Below are 19,277 nucleotides of genomic sequence, written 5' to 3'. Positions count from 1 at the left end.
TGTGTCTAGCTTTTAGCCAATAGGAACGCAGGCGTTTTGGCTATATCAACGGCGTCGGTCGCTCGCCGTGTTTATTTCAGCTGCGTTCAACGAACTCGACTGACGCGAATCATGAGTGGAAGGGGTAAAACCGGCGGTAAAGCTAGGGCCAAGGCCAAGACTCGCTCGTCCCGCGCCGGATTGCAGTTCCCTGTTGGCCGTGTGCACAGGCTCCTGCGCAAAGGCAACTATGCTGAGCGAGTCGGCGCCGGCGCTCCCGTCTATTTGGCCGCCGTCCTGGAATATCTCACCGCTGAGATTCTCGAGTTGGCTGGCAACGCCGCCCGCGACAACAAGAAGACCCGTATCATTCCCCGTCACCTGCAGCTGGCTGTTCGTAACGACGAGGAGCTGAACAAACTGCTCGGAGGAGTCACTATCGCCCAGGGTGGTGTTCTTCCCAACATTCAGGCTGTACTGCTGCCCAAGAAGACCGAGAAGACCGTTAAGACTAAGTAAATTGGCGCTCTCAGTTGATTTGTCCATACACAAAGGCTCTTTTAAGAGCCACCCATTTTTTCTTAAAAAAAAGTGCTGTTCCTTAAACACCCACCATATATTCTTAATGTGACTTCCAAGAATGGTAGCTTCATACGGCCGGAGTTATTGATAAACAGGCTGCCCTCTATTTTTCTATTCTCCTCCCGTGTTACTGTAGTACAATTTTTGTAACAATTGCCAATGTGTGATTTGTTTTCATATATTTAACGTACTGAGTCCAACACACATATTATATTTATTTATATATATATATATATATATATATGTGTGTGTGTGTATATATGTGTATTCGCTAAAATATATATTATCTTTTTTCATTTTTTTTTATGGAGCCCGCCACTATTAGTGGGCTGTATTTTTCGTTTTGAAAAGAAGACGCCCAATAGCGTGTCACCGACGTATTGCCGGCCGCCCAATGGGTAACGGACACCTTTAGGACGCCCAATGAGCGGCGAGCGGTTCGAACGCTTAAAAGCCATGTGAAGCAAGCAACAGCTCATTCTCTTTCTTTACCCGCTGAGGAGAGCAGAGTTCAACGCGATGGCAAGAACCAAGCAAACAGCCCGTAAATCCACCGGTGGCAAGGCCCCGAGGAAGCAGCTCGCCACCAAGGCTGCCCGCAAGAGCGCCCCCGCCACCGGCGGCGTAAAGAAGCCTCACCGTTACAGGCCCGGCACCGTGGCTCTGCGGGAGATCCGCCGCTACCAGAAGTCGACGGAGCTGCTGATCCGCAAGCTACCCTTCCAGCGGCTAGTGCGTGAGATCGCTCAGGATTTCAAGACCGATCTCCGCTTCCAGAGCTCCGCCGTCATGGCCCTGCAGGAGGCTAGCGAGGCATACTTGGTGGGTCTATTTGAAGATACTAACCTGTGCGCTATCCACGCCAAGAGAGTCACCATCATGCCTAAAGACATCCAGCTGGCCCGCCGTATTCGCGGAGAGCGCGCTTAAACAGAGCGCTTTGACGTTTACCTGAAATACCCAACGGCTCTTTTAAGAGCCACCTACCTGTGTCCGTGAAACAGCAAATGTCCGCCTCACTCTTGTGTTGTCTTTATATACCTTACAGCTATTAGGACGCGCGCATCTCAATTCCGTAAGGCCGAGAGAGCTGCGCAGCGAGACCAACAGTGGCTGTATCGTTGGTTAAGGGCAGCAGCAAAGGCGTTTACGCCGCCCAGGTGAGCACGTATTGGGGAAATTTAGCCATTTGTTTTGGTCAAAACTAATTCTGTCGATGCAGGGCATTTCATATTGTAAGGTACCCTTTTTCCCGTCATTTTTCTATTTGCCGAAATCAGTGGGACCCCCGCCCCCCAAAATCAAAAACGATATCGATATTGAGACACTATTGACAATATTGTTATTTCGTACTACGTTTCACATTAAAATTGCCGTATTTATTAATACATATTTCACTTTTTATTAGTATTTTTTTTTTAAATACATGTTTACTGGTTGAGACAACATCATCCTAACAGTACAGTTCGAATTTCATTCAACCCCGTAGAAAAAAAATAGCCACTGACACTTCAGTAAAGCAGTACACTTCTATGTAGTGTGTAGAAAGGTTTTGACTTAATGCAAACGGAATTTGTCCATGGATGGAGCGTGGATGTCACCGTGTGTTGAAACTATACTGCAAGCACGGTTTGAGAGCCCTATTTGTGTGTACATACAGTGTGAGTATATACATAAATATTTAGAGCTTGATTTTGGGTACTTAAGTTTCAGACATATGCAAAAATTTTGGAGATGGAGTTACAATGGAGATGATGGCTCCATTGTTTGTGCTTGGTTTTATAAAATCCATAAAACTGAACCAAAATTCACGTTTCCCCTCACCTATTTAATTTGTCTAGAAGTGTAACCCTTCAAGTGTAACCCATAGCGCAAATTACATTTACCCTTCAGAGAAGCCTAGGGAACGATTTATTATTATTATTATTGTTATTTGTCTTTTTATTTTATATTTGTGCGTTTCGCACAATGAATACCGGCAATGAATACCGGGTGAAGTATTTGTCGTGTCTGGGAGGCACCCGGCTATCTAATAGAGAGTAGAATCCTTTGACACTTGAGTAGAGTAGTGCGCTTCTATGTAGTTTATAGGAAGGCTTTTGGAATTGTCCTATTACAAACGACACCGGTGTTTTGGGGCCTCGGACACCTGTCATGAATGGAGCGTGGATGCCATCGTGTGGTCAAACTAGGCAAATGCAAACGTTAACAATGTGGATATCTACGTGTATGTATGTGTATATTGCACATTTTACACATGACAGATGGTTGTGAACGCCAGTAAGTCTACAAAGCTATTTATATTTAACTGCACCAGTACATCTAAAAAAGTAAATATACGTCTTGTGGGGTGATTTTCGTTAGGGGTTAGATTTTGTTTGGAACAATATGCTAATGACAAAGTAGGACAGAATGATAGATATTACCTTGATACCTCGTTGATGACCCTTTTAGTCAAACCATTTCTTAAACCGCATAGATACTCAGGAGATTTGACATATTATTAGGATGCAAAGTTATGAATGACCCCATAGCTTGTCACTACAAAAAATAAATAAATTAATAGATCACATCCCATTTCGTTTCCAAGGCACATTACTCTGGGAGAAGTTTGACAGGTGCTTCTTTAAATGACTTTGTGGACCAAAAACAGATTCTTTACGTTACATTTTGCAGATTCATATTTTGACCACCAGATGGCAAACACACTCCATTCACTTTCTGCGACTACATCGACTTAAGGCCTAGCACTGAAACCCCATCAGAAGCCTAAGGGGTAGGTCTAGCCAAACTGCTTCCACTCACCCTGACTCTACACTTACTTTGCTTACCGCAGTTTCTTTCCATCCTTCTTTCTCTTCCATTAACTGCATCACATGTCTATATGCCTTTGTATAAAGCAACTTTCACTCCCTCTGCATTTGTCTAATCTGGCAAATATGACAGTTATTAGAAGATGTATAGCGGAAACCTGAGGGATACAAATGGTAAACACGTGTAGCTTTAGTTGGCCTCATTAGGGGCTTTTCCCTTATAGGCAAAATATACCATTCATTATACTCGTGTTTGTTCTTTCTTTCTTCAAATGTCTCTGTGGACACTGTGTCTTTAACTTGTAGTGTATTAGATTACATGGGACTACACTACCCATGATGCCTTACTACAAGTTCTGCCTATTGACACATGTGCCAAGTATTAAGGCTAGTCAAGTGCTGTTTTTAAACATTTTAGCACGGTTGTATTAATTTGCTACAACCTATGCCTTGAACTTCACATTGGTAAAGATCTTTTCTAATGGCCTGTGTCAGTGTTAACAGTGTGGGTACTAACTGGACAAAGGACTGCAAAGGTCATGTCAGTGTTTGTAAACCGCAGTAGAGATTCTGTCCCCATGTAACACAGAACATTGGTATAGTGAAACTGATTCTCAGTATATTCACTTAGCTTTATTGATCCAAAGCTATAGCTTAATGATCTTAGTCAGGGTTCAAATGTTTACATCTATTTAGATGTCATGTCATGTTTCTGTGTGTTATTGTATGTTTCATTGTTTGAATCAGCTTACATTAGGTCATTTCAGCCCCAGTAAATGTACAACAAAAAGTAATAAAAAAACCCCAAAAGGAATATATCTGAAAATAAATGTAACTATATCTGAAAATAAATGTAACTTGGACCTGCAGATTCATATTCTGACCACCAGATGGTATCCACACTTCATTCATCATATTTCTAAGGCCTCTGCATAAAGCAACTTTTACCCCCTCTGTGCTTGTCTGCACATATGACTGTTATTCGAATATGTATACCATAAACCTGGGGAATCTAAATGGTAAATATATATAAGTGGGGCGTGTGTGTGTGTGTGTGTGTGTGCTTGCGTGCGTGCACGCAACTGTCATTTGTAAACATATGGCATGCTTGATGTAAACTTTGAGGGCCTATTCATTCTGACAGATACAAACACAAATACATACCCTGTACTGGTTATATGTGTTTGAGCAATATGTGTTGATAGAGGAAGGATCGTGTTTTATAGATTCAACCATTCAATTGATGTGTGTTTGTTCTTTTTTTATTTAAAAGTCTTTGTGGACACAGTGTCTTTATATTGTAGTGTTAAGATCAATGACTACAATTCCCACGATGAACTACAAGTTCAGCCTATTGACAAATGTGCCATGTATTGGCTCATTTAGAGCTGTGATCTCAGTGTGTGGTTGCATAGTTAGAATAGCGTGATGTAGTGTTTGGACTTACTTGGTTGTATGTGAGACCAAGGCGCATATGTGAACAGCCATCAATATTGAGTCAACAGCTGACCTAGGTATGTGTGGTGTTAAGAGAAATGTTAGCTACTTTTAATGTTCATACATGTCCATGTGAAACGTCGTCCTTTTTTCATTACAGTTTGCGTCGCTTCGTGGAATGGGCGTGTGCTCAGCTCTGTTGTGGTGCCGTTAGTACGATAACGTTAACGTTAAAACTCGATTACTCGAAAACTCCATTGTGCCGAGAGCAATGTTTTACACCCAGTCACAGCAAATCGATGTATAACTGCCGTTGCTGGATCTATGTGTGGAGTTGCACTTGGAGCCAGTTTAGCGATTAGCAGCGTGGCTAACGCAGCTAGCTGGCATAAACAGCAAACACAAACATGGGCCTAATTATGGGGTGCAATTTCCTATTGACCACGGAACAGTACCGCCTGCTGAGTTGTAGTATGAATAAAAAGTACGCAAAGTTAGCGATTAGCATGTTAGCTATCTCGGTTAGCACAAACAATAACACAGGCCAGTGCGTATATAGTTGCCAGATAAATACAAACTCACTCGAGGCAGCCAAGGTTTAGTATGAACGGTGTATATAGCTTTATTTATGTTAACTGTCGTGGTTGACTTGGGTGATTTGTGTCCCAGCTACTCGTGTAACCGAGAGGCTAGCTAGCTAACTTTCACATGAGAATTTCCCCACTGCGGGACTAATAAAGGACTATCTTATCTTAACTTGGAGAGTAGCGCGATGGCTAGGTGGCTGTAATACGATAATACGGACTCGTGTGCAATTGGAACAAGTGAGGGACAAACGGTCGTGCTTAAACCAAGCTACCAGCAGCGTATCTTCTGGGTTTTAGAGCCGGGTGGCGTGTGTAGTTGGCTAATTAGTGTTTGTTCACGAAATATATTTTCCGGAAGTTACCGAAACGACAAATGAATGTAGCTAATTTCGCTCGCAAAAAAACGCCAACAGAAACCTAGTGTGTCCGCGTCTTAACTGAAGTTTGTTTGCCAATTCCCAAACAGCTCACTACTCCCTACAGAGTGCATATAATAATGGCTTCTACACTCACGTAGTGCACTATTTAGGGAGTAGTGGAGTGCCATTGTTTTTGTGTCCCCAACCAATTATAATTTATGGAGATTTGAGGGCATTCTGTGGTTCAGAAAGAAGAGTTGTAGCCTTTGTTGACATGTATTAATAATAATGATATTATCATTGTAATTGCAAATAAACATTTGATCACTGTTTTCTAAAGGTCAAAGGTCACATGGCCCCTATCCACTTCTATTTAGTGAAAAGGAGTCATAGGCTGTGTGTATGAGTATGAGCCTACTTTGAGTCACTGTAAATTCATGTTAAGCTAAGGCCTGGCTGGCTTAAGTCACTGGGATTTATTTATTTATTTATGTATGTATTTATGAATGACTTCATCATTAGACCTAGCTATTTCTGAAGTTATTATGACTCCTAATTATAACTGAACAGCCTAGCTTTCAGACCTGCTTGACTTTACAAAGTTTACAAAGTTGAATCATGAGGAGTTAAAGGATTCACAGTGAAGGAAAGGCATGATCCAGTGTGTGTTGCAATATTATGTAGCAACCGTTGTTTGTTCCTGTTACACCATGGTTAATATATTATGATTGTGATCAGAGCAGTTCAACAGTATAGATGGTTTGGTAACTTTTATCAGTAATTTATAAATAGTTCTGACCAGAGGAGGATGGGTCTCCCTTGTTAGTTTGGCATGCTCACTGGGGGTCTTTGATCCTTCATGTCTTACGTTATTTATTTGTCTCTGTCTTTTACTAATGACTAATTATGTAAAGCACTGTACAAATAAATTTGACTTGACTTCTGAATCTATGGACTCTCCCCCTCGGTGGAGCCTGGATGCCATTGTGTGGCCAGACTGTGAAACTGCAAGCAGTAGAAGGAAGACATGCTGCAAATACATTGGAAAGTGATGCTATTATTGTTTGGCTTATCAGATTGCCCCCCAAGTTGCAATACACCACATGTTACATGAACAACATGACCATCTTATGTGTTAATGAAATCCACATTAAAACTATCTAAATAGAGCATTTTGAATTGTGAACATGTGTACATCCAGAGCGAACTGAAACAAAAGACAATTCAGCTAGTTGACTCTATTTTGTGTGGCTACCCACTCAGTGCCTATATATATGCGATGTTTGAGTGGTCTAGTCACGTAGGTACAGAACACTTGTTTTCCTGTACAGCGTCTAGAAGATGAGACGGAGCTAATATAGTGTGACGTCACTCTTGTTTTCAACTAGGTCCTATAGAGCGGTATAACAGGCGTGCCTCGGGTGCTGCAGCTTCATTGATTCTCTTCTCGTCGACTGGGAAAAGAAGCAGAGAGAATGTCTGGCAGAGGCAAGGGAGGCAAAGGCCTTGGAAAAGGAGGCGCCAAGCGTCATCGTAAAGTGCTTCGCGATAACATCCAGGGTATCACTAAGCCGGCTATTCGTCGTCTGGCTCGTCGTGGTGGCGTCAAGCGTATCTCCGGTCTGATCTACGAGGAGACCCGCGGTGTGCTCAAAGTGTTCCTGGAGAACGTGATCAGGGACGCAGTCACGTACACCGAGCATGCTAAAAGAAAGACCGTCACCGCTATGGATGTGGTGTACGCCCTGAAGCGCCAGGGACGCACTCTATACGGCTTCGGAGGTTAAACGCTCGGCTTAAACAAATCTTAAACACAACGGCTCTTTTAAGAGCCACCCACAGATCCAACAAAAGAGATTGTTTTTCATGTTAGTTTGTTTGTTTTAAATACGGTAGTCAATAAGTGAATGAAAATTTGAAAAAATGAAAATATCTCCAGGACACTTAAGTAGTTAACCTGCATGAGGAATAAAAAGTGATCTAATGATATACTTACTTTTTCCATTTTCCCCCGTGTGCGTTGTTTTAGAATTCAGAACTGTACGTGTTAAAAACCTTATATAAACATTGAGCCGTCTGCGTCCCTTATTTGTTTGTTTATTTGCAAATAAGTCAGTGATGATCATGGAACTCCCGGCCGCTCTGTGTTAAGAAGTTAATCTTCAGAAGGAATAAACATTATATTTCTGTGTATAATAAGCTTCAATACACATTATATATGTAAATAGTACATACGTGCATATTGTCTTCCTTTCCCCCCCGTGTGTGTTGATTAAATCAGAACTATACGTTTGAATAAAATCAGAATGTCGCCGTCAACGCCGGTGTGGCAAAAAAATAATTGTACCGTCTGCACAGCGGGTAAAAATGCGCGGGTAGGCGAACAAAGAGAATGCTGCTGAGGGGAGGGGGAGGGGGAAGCGGGTGTAGGGAGGCAAGAGAGGGGGAGGGGGTGGAGAGACGGGAACGGAGGGTTGAGAAGAAGCGAGCATTCAACTGTTGTCCAATGGTCGTTTGACGGCATTCTGGAGGCGGAAACTCGTCTAATTAGAATGTTAGAGTCTAAATAATGTTGGAGCTTGTCACCTCCCCCTCATTCTTCAGTCTTATTCGACGACGAGCAGAATGCCTGAGCCAGCCAAGTCCGCCCCGAAGAAGGGATCTAAGAAAGCCGTGACCAAGACGGCCGGGAAAGGAGGCAAGAAGCGCAGAAAGTCCAGGAAGGAAAGCTATGCTATCTACGTGTATAAGGTGCTGAAGCAGGTCCACCCAGACACTGGTATCTCCTCCAAAGCGATGGGCATCATGAACTCGTTCGTGAACGACATCTTCGAGCGTATCGCCGGTGAGTCTTCTCGTTTGGCTCACTACAACAAGCGTTCTACTATCACCTCCAGGGAGATCCAGACCGCTGTGCGTCTGCTACTTCCCGGTGAGTTGGCCAAGCACGCCGTGTCCGAGGGCACAAAAGCCGTGACCAAGTACACCAGCTCCAAGTAAACAGTGTTCGCGGCATAATCAAAACCCAACGGCTCTTTTAAGAGCCACCCACGTTTTCCACCAAAGAGCAGTTTTTACGCGAGAGAACCAAGTCACAGATGGTAAGCCTTCAATTTACGTCTGTATGTTACTTCCAGAGAGTACAGCCTTTGGTGTAGAAGTAATTGTTTCAATTATATAAGGATGTATGCATATGTAAGTCAATAGATTTATTCTTGTTTGTTGGCATTTAATTGGTGTAGTGTGTACTAGGATTAAGTGGCAGAATAGCAAACTATTATACTGTGCCATACTAACCATATGAAGTGGGCTTGAAATGATCAGCATTACAGGTGTGGAAGAGTGTAGGGTTCATCCATAATATTACACACTTGATCTTGGTAATGAAAAGTGCCTCTTAAAACTAGAGGCTGGTCTGGTGGATGTAATAAGGCCTTATTGGGGGCTGACTTGTTGGGGGGGGGGGGAAAGAGGAAAATAAGTGACCTCCACAAGCTTTTTGGTTGGGTTACAAAAGTTGGTCAAAGTCTTTGAGTGAGATTTGAGTGAGCAAAAGTAGGTCTAGAGCTAGGCTTTTGATACAGTGGTTGAGAGCAAGGCCGGCTTGAGGAAGGTAGAGTAAGTAAATAATAGGTTTGTAGCTGGGCTTCAGGTTTATGATGAAGGTGGATTGAGTTAAAGTGGCTGTGAGTTGGGCTTTAGCCTAAAGATACAAAGGAAGGTTCAGTAAAATTAAATTTCAACATCAGCCGTCAGCCTTATGATTCAGTGAGGGCAAGCAACAGTAGATGCACACAAGGCCTTGGCCTACTGATAAATGTAAAACTAAGACAGCTTAAAATGGGTCAAATTAAAGTTCTAAAAAAATCTGTTGGGGCAAGAATGAGAATAGGGTTGTTTTGTGTTGAGGTTAGTTGATATTGTCATTAAAGTGAGGATGCAGTTAATTTGTATTAGGGTTAGAGAGAGTACATGCTTTTTCATTAAGCATAGAATAAGATTGTTTTTTTTTTTTATTAGGGTTATAGTGCAGATTGAGTTATTGTGTTTGGGTTAGACTGAGGTTGGGGTTTTCTTTTATTAGGGCTAGGAGGAAGAGTTTGTTTTAGGGTTAGGAGTATGGAGTTATATTGTATTGGGGCTTTTTGGTTGGGTCACAAAAGGATGAAGTTAGTCCAAGTCTTAGGTCTATGGTGAGTTTTGAGTGAGCAAAAGTAGGTGCTGGTGTATAGGTTGGAAGCAAGGCAAAATGATGAAGGTAAAGTAAGTAAATATGGGTTTGTAGCTGGGCCTCGGGCTTTACCATGAGAAAAGTAGGTCAGTGAAAGTATGTTTAGCGCAGACATGTGGTCAGCCTTATGATTCAGTGACCGCAAGCAACAGTAGATACACAAGGCCATGACCCACTGATGAATGTATAACTAAGTAGAATGGTCATAGCATAATATGGGCTGAGTGAGAGTTTAACAAATTAACTTGAGTTGTGTTACTGGAGGGATGGGATTAATTTGTATTAGGGTAAGAATGAGATTGAGAGTTATTAAGAGTTATTTCATGTTAGGGTTAGAATGAGAATGGATTTGTTTTGTATTAGTGCAAGAATTAGGGAGGGTTTTTTGTATTACGGATAAGAAGGAATTGGGTTATTTCATCTTGGGATTAGAGGAGGTGTTATTGTAGATGGATTTTATTTTATTTGATTTTTTTAGATTAGGGTTAGAAGGTTGGAACGGTTTTGTTTTAGGGTTAGAAGGAGGAATGTGTTCTTTTGTATCTGTGTAAGAATGAGATTGGGGTTATTTTGTACTATGGTTGGAGGAAGGATGGGGTTATTTCATTTGATGGTTAGAGAGAAGAAGGTTGTGATTTTGTATTAGGGTTAGAATGAATTTGGGCTTATTTAATATAAGGGTCGGAGAGAGGACTTTATTCTTTTCCATTATGTTTTAAGGTCGATTGTCACGGGGAGAGTCGTTCCGAGTGTGGGAGCCCTGGTGACAAAGACGCATCGACGGTGAGAGTCATACTGCGGGAGTCACAACGCACACATGGCAACACTGTGCTTTACACACCTCTCAAGGGCGCCCCGCACGACGAGCAAAACAACGCACCCATGCATCGGATTCCCAACACGCTCTCACCGAGGCTCTCCTCTATCGCTCCGGACAAGGCTCGCCCAGCTCGCAACACATTTTGACGCCGTTTTCCACCGATTAGCACGTCAAATGCGCCGTCGCCCGTTCCGCACGCCGGCAGCGCGGCACGCTTTGGTGTGCGCCGTGCGAAAAGCGGCGTCGTTTCGCTGCCCTTCCCGCCTTCTCTACACACGATGGAGCCTTTCGGAGACGATAGAGCATTTCCACGATCGCCAGGTTGGGCTTTCGCTCATATTTCGCTCGACAAACGCCGAGAGAAAACACAAGTGCGAGTCTTTCGTTGCGGCACGGCTGCACGGGCGAGTTGAGTCCACAACGTTCTCATGTGACTTTTAAGGGCCGCCCCCCTCGCTGCAGCCGGAGGTTCCACAGAACGCTGCAGCAGTTTGTGCTCACTCCAGCTCTCAGCAAAGCAGAACAATGGCAGAAGTCGCTCCAGCCCCAGCCGCCTCGGCGCCCGCCAAGGCCCCCAAGAAGAAGGCCGCCGCCCGCCCCAAGAAAGCCGGCCCCAGCGTCGGCGAGCTCATCGTCAAGGCCGTCTCTGCGTCCAAGGAGAGGAGCGGCGTGTCTCTCGCCGCCCTGAAGAAAGCCCTGGCTGCCGGCGGCTACGACGTCGAGAAGAACAACTCACGCGTTAAGCTCGCCGTCAAGAGCCTCGTCACCAAGGGCACTCTGGTGCAGACCAAAGGCACCGGCGCGTCGGGCTCTTTCAAGCTTAACAAGAAGCAGACCGAGGCTAAGAAGAAGCCGGCCGCCAAGAAGCCGGCACCTAAAGCTAAGAAGCCGGCCGCCAAGAAACCAGCCGCGGCCAAGAAGGTAGCAGCCAAGAAACCCACTGCGGCTAAGAAATCCCCCAAGAAGGCCAAGAAGCCCGTCGCGGCCGCTAAGAAGGCAGCGAAAAGCCCCAAGAAGGCCAAGAAGCCGGTGCCTCCCAAAAAGGCGACCAAGAGCCCAAAGAAAGCCAAAGCGGTCAAGCCTAAAGCAGCTAAGCCCAAAGCGGCGAAGGCGAAAAAGGCTGCCCCTAAGAAGAAGTAAACAGTCACGCCCTTTAACTTCATGTCTTGTTTCCCTCTACAACGGCTCTTTTAAGAGCCACCCCACAGTTTCATCTCAAACAGCTTTATTTTCCTTGTTACTGCAAAATGAATCAAAAAACAAACAAAAAACGTTAAGCCGGAAGAAGAACAGCAGTAACTATCCCATAAAATAGCTCTATTTACAATAGTGTACATATTTTCGGGTTTGACTTTGCTTTCCTTCTATGATCAGAGTACTTTATGGCCGTACGTGTTTTATTTGAGCGGGAAAGGAAACACTGGGCATGAGTGTGTGTGTGTGTGTGTGTGTGTGTGTGTGTGTGGGGGGGGGGGGGTTCTTTCTTTACACCGTTTTCTTTCTTTCTCGCTCTCGCTCAACCAGACACACAGCACGAGAGGAGGAGGGGGTCGGGTTGCAAAGCGAGCAGAGGTGGGAGGACGCTAGAGTCTGACGGCGGATATGCGATTGGCTGTTGGTGTGTCTAGCTTTTAGCCAATAGGAACGCAGGCGTTTTAGCTATATCAACGGCGTCGGTCGCTCGCCGTGTTTATTTCAGCTGCGTTCAACGAACTCGACTGACGCGAATCATGAGTGGAAGGGGTAAAACCGGCGGTAAAGCTAGGGCCAAGGCCAAGACTCGCTCGTCCCGCGCCGGATTGCAGTTCCCTGTTGGCCGTGTGCACAGGCTCCTGCGCAAAGGCAACTATGCTGAGCGAGTCGGCGCCGGCGCTCCCGTCTACTTGGCCGCCGTCCTGGAATATCTCACCGCTGAGATTCTCGAGTTGGCTGGCAACGCCGCCCGCGACAACAAGAAGACCCGTATCATTCCCCGTCACCTGCAGCTGGCTGTTCGTAACGACGAGGAGCTGAACAAACTGCTCGGAGGAGTCACTATCGCCCAGGGTGGTGTGCTTCCCAACATTCAGGCTGTACTGCTGCCCAAGAAGACCGAGAAGACCGTTAAGACTAAGTAAATTGGCGCTCTCAGTTGATTTGTCCATACACAAAGGCTCTTTTAAGAGCCACCCATTTTTTCTTAAAAAAAGTGCTGTTCCTTAAACACCCACCATATATTCTTAATGTGACTTCCAAGAATGGTAGCTTCATACGGCCGGAGTTATTGATAAACAGGCTGCCCTCTATTTTTCTATTCTCCTCCCGTGTTACTGTAGTACAATTTTTGTAACAATTGCCAATGTGTGATTTGTTTTCATATATTTAACGTACTGAGTCCAACGCACATATTATATTTATTTATATATATATATATGTGTGTGTGTATATATGTGTATTCGCTAAAATATATATTATCTTTTTTCATTTTTTTTTTATGGAGCCCGCCACTATTAGTGGGCTGTATTTTTCGTTTTGAAAAGAAGACGCCCAATAGCGTGTCACCGACGTATTGCCGGCCGCCCAATGGGTAACGGACACCTTTAGGACGCCCAATGAGCGGCGAGCGGCTCGAACGCTTAAAAGCCATGTGAAGCAAGCAACAGCTCATTCTCTTTCTTTACCCGCTGAGGAGAGCAGAGTTCAACGCGATGGCAAGAACCAAGCAAACAGCCCGTAAATCCACCGGTGGCAAGGCCCCGAGGAAGCAGCTCGCCACCAAGGCTGCCCGCAAGAGCGCCCCCGCCACCGGCGGCGTAAAGAAGCCTCACCGTTACAGGCCCGGCACCGTGGCTTTGCGGGAGATCCGCCGCTACCAGAAGTCGACGGAGCTGCTGATCCGCAAGCTACCCTTCCAGCGGCTAGTGCGTGAGATCGCTCAGGATTTCAAGACCGATCTCCGCTTCCAGAGCTCCGCCGTCATGGCCCTGCAGGAGGCTAGCGAGGCATACTTGGTGGGTCTATTTGAAGATACTAACCTGTGCGCTATCCACGCCAAGAGAGTCACCATCATGCCTAAAGACATCCAGCTGGCCCGCCGTATTCGCGGAGAGCGCGCTTAAACAGAGCGCTTTGACGTTTACCTGAAATACCCAACGGCTCTTTTAAGAGCCACCTACCTGTGTCCGTGGCGAAACAGCAAATGTCCGCCTCACTCTTGTGTTGTCTTTATATACCTTACAGCTATTAGGACGCGCGCATCTCAATTCCGTAAGGCCGAGAGAGCTGCGCAGCGAGACCAACAGTGGCTGTATCGTTGGTTAAGGGCAGCAGCAAAGGCGTTTACGCCGCCCAGGTGAGCACGTATTGGGGAAATGTAGCCATTTGTTTTGGTCAAAACTAATTCTGTCGATGCAGGGCATTTCATATTGTAAGGTACCCTTTTTCCCGTCATTTTTCTATTTGCCGAAATCAGTGGGACCCCCGCCCCCCAAAATCAAAAACGATATCGATATTGAGACACTATTGACAATATTGTTATTTCGTACTACGTTTCACATTAAAATTGCCGTATTTATTAATACATATTTCACTTTTTATTAGTATTTTTTTTTTTAAATACATGTTTACTGGTTGAGACAACATCATCCTAACAGTACAGTTCGAATTTCATTCAACCCCGTAGAAAAAAAATAGCCACTGACACTTCAGTAAAGCAGTACACTTCTATGTAGTGTGTAGAAAGGTTTTGACTTAATGCAAACGGAATTTGTCCATGAATGGAGCGTGGATGTCACCGTGTGTTGAAACTATACTGCAAGCACGGTTTGAGAGCCCTATTTGTGTGTACATACAGTGTGAGTATATACATAAATATTTAGAGCTTGATTTTGGGTACTTAAGTTTCAGACATATGCAAAAATTTTGGAGATGGAGTTACAATGGAGATGATGGCTCCATTGTTTGTGCTTGGTTTTATAAAATCCATAAAACTGAACCAAAATTCACGTTTCCCCTCACCTATTTAATTTGTCTAGAAGTGTAACCCTTCAAGTGTAACCCATAGCGCAAATTACATTTACCCTTCAGAGAAGCCTAGGGAACGATTTATTATTATTATTATTATTGTTATTTGTCTTTTTATTTTATATTTGTGCGTTTTGCACAATGAATACCGGCAATGAATACCGGGTGAAGTATTTGTCGTGTCTGGGAGGCACCCGGCTATCTAATAGAGAGTAGAATCCTTTGACACTTGAGTAGAGTAGTGCGCTTCTATGTAGTTTATAGGAAGGCTTTTGGAATTGTCCTATTACAAACGACACCGGTGTTTTGGGGCCACGGACACCTGTCATGAATGGAGCGTGGCTGCCATCGTGTGGTCAAACTAGGCAAATGCAAACGTTAACAATGTGGATATCTACGTGTATGTATGTGTATATTGCACATTTTACACATGACAGATGGTTGTGAACGCCAGTAAGTCTACAAAGCTATTTATATTTAACTGCACCAGTACATCTAAAAAAGTAAATATACGTCTTGTGGGGTGATTTTCGTTAGGGGTTAGATTTTGTTTGGAACAATATGCTAATGACAAAGTAGGACAGAATGATAGATATTACCTTGATACCTCGTTGATGACCCTTTTAGTCAAACCATTTCTTAAACCGCATAGATACTCAAAAAAATAAATAAATGAATAGATCACATCCCATTTCGTTTCCAAGGCACATTACTCTGGGAGAAGTTTGACAGGTGCTTCTTTAAATGACTTTGTGGACCAAAAACAGATTCTTTACGTTACATTTTGCAGATTCATATTTTGACCACCAGATGGCAAACACACTCCATTCACTTTCTGCGACTACATCGACTTAAGGCCTAGCACTGAAACCCCATCAGAAGCCTAAGGGGTAGGTCTAGCCAAACTGCTTCCACTCACCCTGACTCTACACTTACTTTGCTTACCGCAGTTTCTTTCCATCCTTCTTTCTCTTCCATTAACTGCATCACATGTCTATATGCCTTTGTATAAAGCAACTTTCACTCCCTCTGCATTTGTCTAATCTGGCAAATATGACAGTTATTAGAAGATGTATAGCGGAAACCTGAGGGATACAAATGGTAAACACGTGTAGCTTTAGTTGGCCTCATTAGGGGCTTTTCCCTTATAGGCAAAATATACCATTCATTATACTCGTGTTTGTTCTTTCTTTCTTCAAATGTCTCTGTGGACACTGTGTCTTTAACTTGTAGTGTATTAGATTACATGGGACTACACTACCCATGATGCCTTACTACAAGTTCTGCCTATTGACACATGTGCCAAGTATTAAGGCTAGTCAAGTGCTGTTTTTAAACATTTTAGCACGGTTGTATTAATTTGCTACAACCTATGCCTTGAACTTCACATTGGTAAAGATCTTTTCTAATGGCCTGTGTCAGTGTTAACAGTGTGGGTACTAACTGGACAAAGGACTGCAAAGGTCATGTCAGTGTTTGTAAACCGCAGTAGAGATTCTGTCCCCATGTGACACAGAACATTGGTATAGTGTAACTGATTCTCAGTATATTCACTTAGCTTTATTGATCCAAAGCTATAGCTTAATGATCTTAGTCAGGGTTCAAATGTTTACATCTATTTAGATGTCATGTCATGTTTCTGTGTGTTATTGTATGTTTCATTGTTTGAATCAGCTTACATTAGGTCATTTCAGCCCCAGTAAATGTACAACAAAAAGTAATAAAAAACCCCCAAAAGGAATATATCTGAAAATAAATGTAACTATATCTGAAAATAAATGTAACTTGGACCTGCAGATTCATATTCTGACCACCAGATGGTATCCACACTTCATTCATCATATTTCTAAGGCCTCTGCATAAAGCAACTTTTACCCCCTCTGTGCTTGTCTGCACATATGACTGTTATTCGAATATGTATACCATAAACCTGGGGAATCTAAATGGTAAATATATATAAGTGGGGCGTGTGTGTGTGTGTGTGTGTGTGCTTGCGTGCGTGCACGCAACTGTCATTTGTAAACATATGGCATGCTTGATGTAAACTTTGAGGGCCTATTCATTCTGACAGATACAAACACAAATACATACCCTGTACTGGTTATATGTGTTTGAGCAATATGTGTTGATAGAGGAAGGATCGTGTTTTATAGATTCAACCATTCAATTGATGTGTGTTTGTTCTTTTTTTATTTAAAAGTCTTTGTGGACACAGTGTCTTTATATTGTAGTGTTAAGATCAATGACCACAATTCCAACGATGAACTACAAGTTCAGCCTATTGACAAATGTGCCATGTATTGGCTCATTTAGAGCTGTGATCTCAGTGTGTGGTTGCATAGTTAGAATAGCGTGATGTAGTGTTTGGACTTACTTGGTTGTATGTGAGACCAAGGCGCATATGTGAACAGCCATCAATATTGAGTCAACAGCTGACCTAGGTATGTGTGGTGTTAAGAGAAATGTTAGCTACTTTTAATGTTCATACATGTCCATGTGAAACGTCGTCCTTTTTTCATTACAGTTTGCGTCGCTTCGTGGAATGGGCGTGTGCTCAGCTCTGTTGTGGTGCCGTTAGTACGATAACGTTAACGTTAAAACTCGATTACTCGAAAACTCCATTGTGCCGAGAGCAATGTTTTACACCCAGTCACAGCAAATCGATGTATAACTGCCGTTGCTGGATCTATGTGTGGAGTTGCACTTGGAGCCAGTTTAGCGATTAGCAGCGTGGCTAACGCAGCTAGCTGGCATAAACAGCAAACACAAACATGGGCCTAATTATGGGGTGCCATTTCCTATTGACCACGGAACAGTACCGCCTGCTGAGTTGTAGTATGAATAAAAAGTACGCAAAGTTAGCGATTAGCATGTTAGCTATCTCGGTTAGCACAAACAATAACACAGGCCAGTGCGTATATAGTTGCCAGATAAATACAAACTCACTCGAGGCAGCCAAGGTTTAGTATGAACGGTGTATATAGCTTTATTTATGTTAACTGTCGTGGTTGACTTGGGTGATTTGTGTCCCAGCTACTCGTGTAACCGAGAGGCTAGCTAGCTAACTTTCACATGAGAATTTCCCCACTGCGGGACTAATAAAGGACTATCTTATCTTAACTTGGAGAGTAGCGCGATGGCTAGGTGGCTGTAATACGATAATACGGACTCGTGTGCAATTGGAACAAGTGAGGGACAAACGGTCGTGCTTAAACCAAGCTACCAGCAGCGTATCTTCTGGGTTTTAGAGCCGGGTGGCGTGTGTAGTTGGCTAATTAGTGTTTGTTCACGAAATATATTTTCCGTAAGTTACCGAAACGACAAATGAATGTAGCTAATTTCGCTCGCATAAAAACGCCAACAGAAACCTAGTGTGTCCGCGTCTTAACTGAAGTTTGTTTGCCGTTCGTTGGCCAATAGTTCAGTAATCTCAGAAAAGCAATGACATTGGAACCGGAATTACACTGTCCAATTCCCAAGCAGCTCACTACTCCCTACAGAGTGCATATAATAATGGCTTCTACACTCACGTAGTGCACTATTTAGGGAGTAGTGGAGTGCCATTGTTTTTGTGTCCCCAACCAATTATAATTTATGGAGATTTGAGGGCATTCTGTGGTTCAGAAAGAAGAGTTGTAGCCTTTGTTGACATGTATTAATAATAATGATATTATCATTGTAATTGCAAATAAACATTTGATCACTGTTTTCTAAAGGTCAAAGGTCACATGGCCCCAATCCACTTCTATTTAGTGAAAAGGAGTCATAGGCTGTGTGTATGAGTATGAGCCTACTTTGAGTCACTGTAAATTCATGTTAAGCTAAGGCCTGGCTGGCTTAAGTCACTGGGATTTATTTATTTATTTATGTATGTATTTATGAATGACTTCATCATTAGACCTAGCTATTTCTGAAGTTATTATGACTCCTAATTATAACTGAACGGCCTAGCTTTCAGACCTGCTTGACTTTACAAAGTTTACAAAGTTGAATCATGATGAGTTAAAGGATTCACAGTGAAGGAAAGGCATGATCCAGTGTGTGTTGCAATATTATGTAGCAACCGTTGTTTGTTCCTGTTACACCATGGTTAATATATTATGATTGTGATCAGAGCAGTTCAACAGTATAGATGGTTTGGTAACTTTTATCAGTAATTTATAAATAGTTCTGACCAGAGGAGGATGGGTCTCCCTTGTTAGTTTGGCATGCTCACTGGGGGTCTTTGATCCTTCATGTCTTACGTTATTTATTTGTCTCTGTCTTTTACTAATGACTAATTATGTAAAGCACTGTACAAATAAATTTGACTTGACTTCTGAATCTAAGGACTCTCCCCCTCGGTGGATGGATGCCATTGTGTGGCCAGACTGTGAAACGGCAAGCAGTAGAAGGAAGACATGCTGCAAATACATTGGAAAGTGATTGCGCCGAGTTCTGCTTATAACGACAGGTTCCTGAAATATT

The 19,277-nt window shown here is 43.3% G+C and overlaps 6 protein-coding genes across 6 annotated transcripts; all 6 read left to right on the top strand.

Annotated features, from left to right (window-relative positions):
• Window positions 1-111: 111 nt before the first annotated feature.
• On the top strand, window positions 112-12,925 carry LOC140574158 (uncharacterized). The gene is made up of 2 exons (XM_072693888.1): window positions 112-494; window positions 12,508-12,925. The coding sequence occupies exons 1-2, from the start codon at window positions 112-114 to the stop codon at window positions 12,923-12,925; spliced, it is 801 nt and encodes a 266-aa protein (XP_072549989.1).
• LOC140574140 (histone H3) lies at window positions 1,078-1,491 on the top strand. The gene has a single exon (XM_072693869.1). The coding sequence runs from the start codon at window positions 1,081-1,083 to the stop codon at window positions 1,489-1,491; it is 411 nt and encodes a 136-aa protein (XP_072549970.1). The 5' UTR covers window positions 1,078-1,080.
• Window positions 7,233-7,544, top strand: LOC140574452 (histone H4). Its single transcript, XM_072694287.1, has one exon. It carries the CDS (start codon window positions 7,233-7,235, stop codon window positions 7,542-7,544), a length of 312 nt encoding a protein of 103 aa, XP_072550388.1.
• Window positions 8,383-8,757, top strand: LOC140574334 (histone H2B). Its single transcript, XM_072694124.1, has one exon. The coding sequence runs from the start codon at window positions 8,383-8,385 to the stop codon at window positions 8,755-8,757; it is 375 nt and encodes a 124-aa protein (XP_072550225.1).
• Window positions 11,334-11,948, top strand: LOC140573713 (histone H1-like). Its single transcript, XM_072693225.1, has one exon. It carries the CDS (start codon window positions 11,334-11,336, stop codon window positions 11,946-11,948), a length of 615 nt encoding a protein of 204 aa, XP_072549326.1.
• Window positions 12,926-13,492: 567 nt separating the features above from the next.
• Window positions 13,493-13,906, top strand: LOC140574138 (histone H3). The gene has a single exon (XM_072693868.1). The coding sequence runs from the start codon at window positions 13,496-13,498 to the stop codon at window positions 13,904-13,906; it is 411 nt and encodes a 136-aa protein (XP_072549969.1). The 5' UTR covers window positions 13,493-13,495.
• Window positions 13,907-19,277: the final 5,371 nt, after the last annotated feature.

Source organism: Salminus brasiliensis, chromosome 12, assembly GCF_030463535.1.
Source record: "Salminus brasiliensis chromosome 12, fSalBra1.hap2, whole genome shotgun sequence".
Taxonomy (NCBI): Eukaryota; Metazoa; Chordata; class Actinopteri; order Characiformes; family Bryconidae; genus Salminus; species Salminus brasiliensis.
Note: the sequence above shows the minus strand (reverse complement) of the source record. Positions and strands in the feature narration are given on the sequence as shown.

What these genes read in the sequence shown, in the direction of transcription:
- LOC140574158 (XM_072693888.1), top strand. Translation starts at nt 112, where the DNA reads ATGAGTGGAAGGGGTAAAACCGGCGGTAAAGCTAGGGCCAAGGCCAAG. An exon ending in GAGAAGACCGTTAAGACTAA is followed by an intron (nt 495 to 12,507) that starts GTAAATTGGCGC and finishes TGTTTATTTCAG; the next exon opens with CTGCGTTCAACGAACTCGAC.
- LOC140574140 (XM_072693869.1), top strand. Translation starts at nt 1,081, where the DNA reads ATGGCAAGAACCAAGCAAACAGCCCGTAAATCCACCGGTGGCAAGGCC.
- LOC140574452 (XM_072694287.1), top strand. Translation starts at nt 7,233, where the DNA reads ATGTCTGGCAGAGGCAAGGGAGGCAAAGGCCTTGGAAAAGGAGGCGCC.
- LOC140574334 (XM_072694124.1), top strand. Translation starts at nt 8,383, where the DNA reads ATGCCTGAGCCAGCCAAGTCCGCCCCGAAGAAGGGATCTAAGAAAGCC.
- LOC140573713 (XM_072693225.1), top strand. Translation starts at nt 11,334, where the DNA reads ATGGCAGAAGTCGCTCCAGCCCCAGCCGCCTCGGCGCCCGCCAAGGCC.
- LOC140574138 (XM_072693868.1), top strand. Translation starts at nt 13,496, where the DNA reads ATGGCAAGAACCAAGCAAACAGCCCGTAAATCCACCGGTGGCAAGGCC.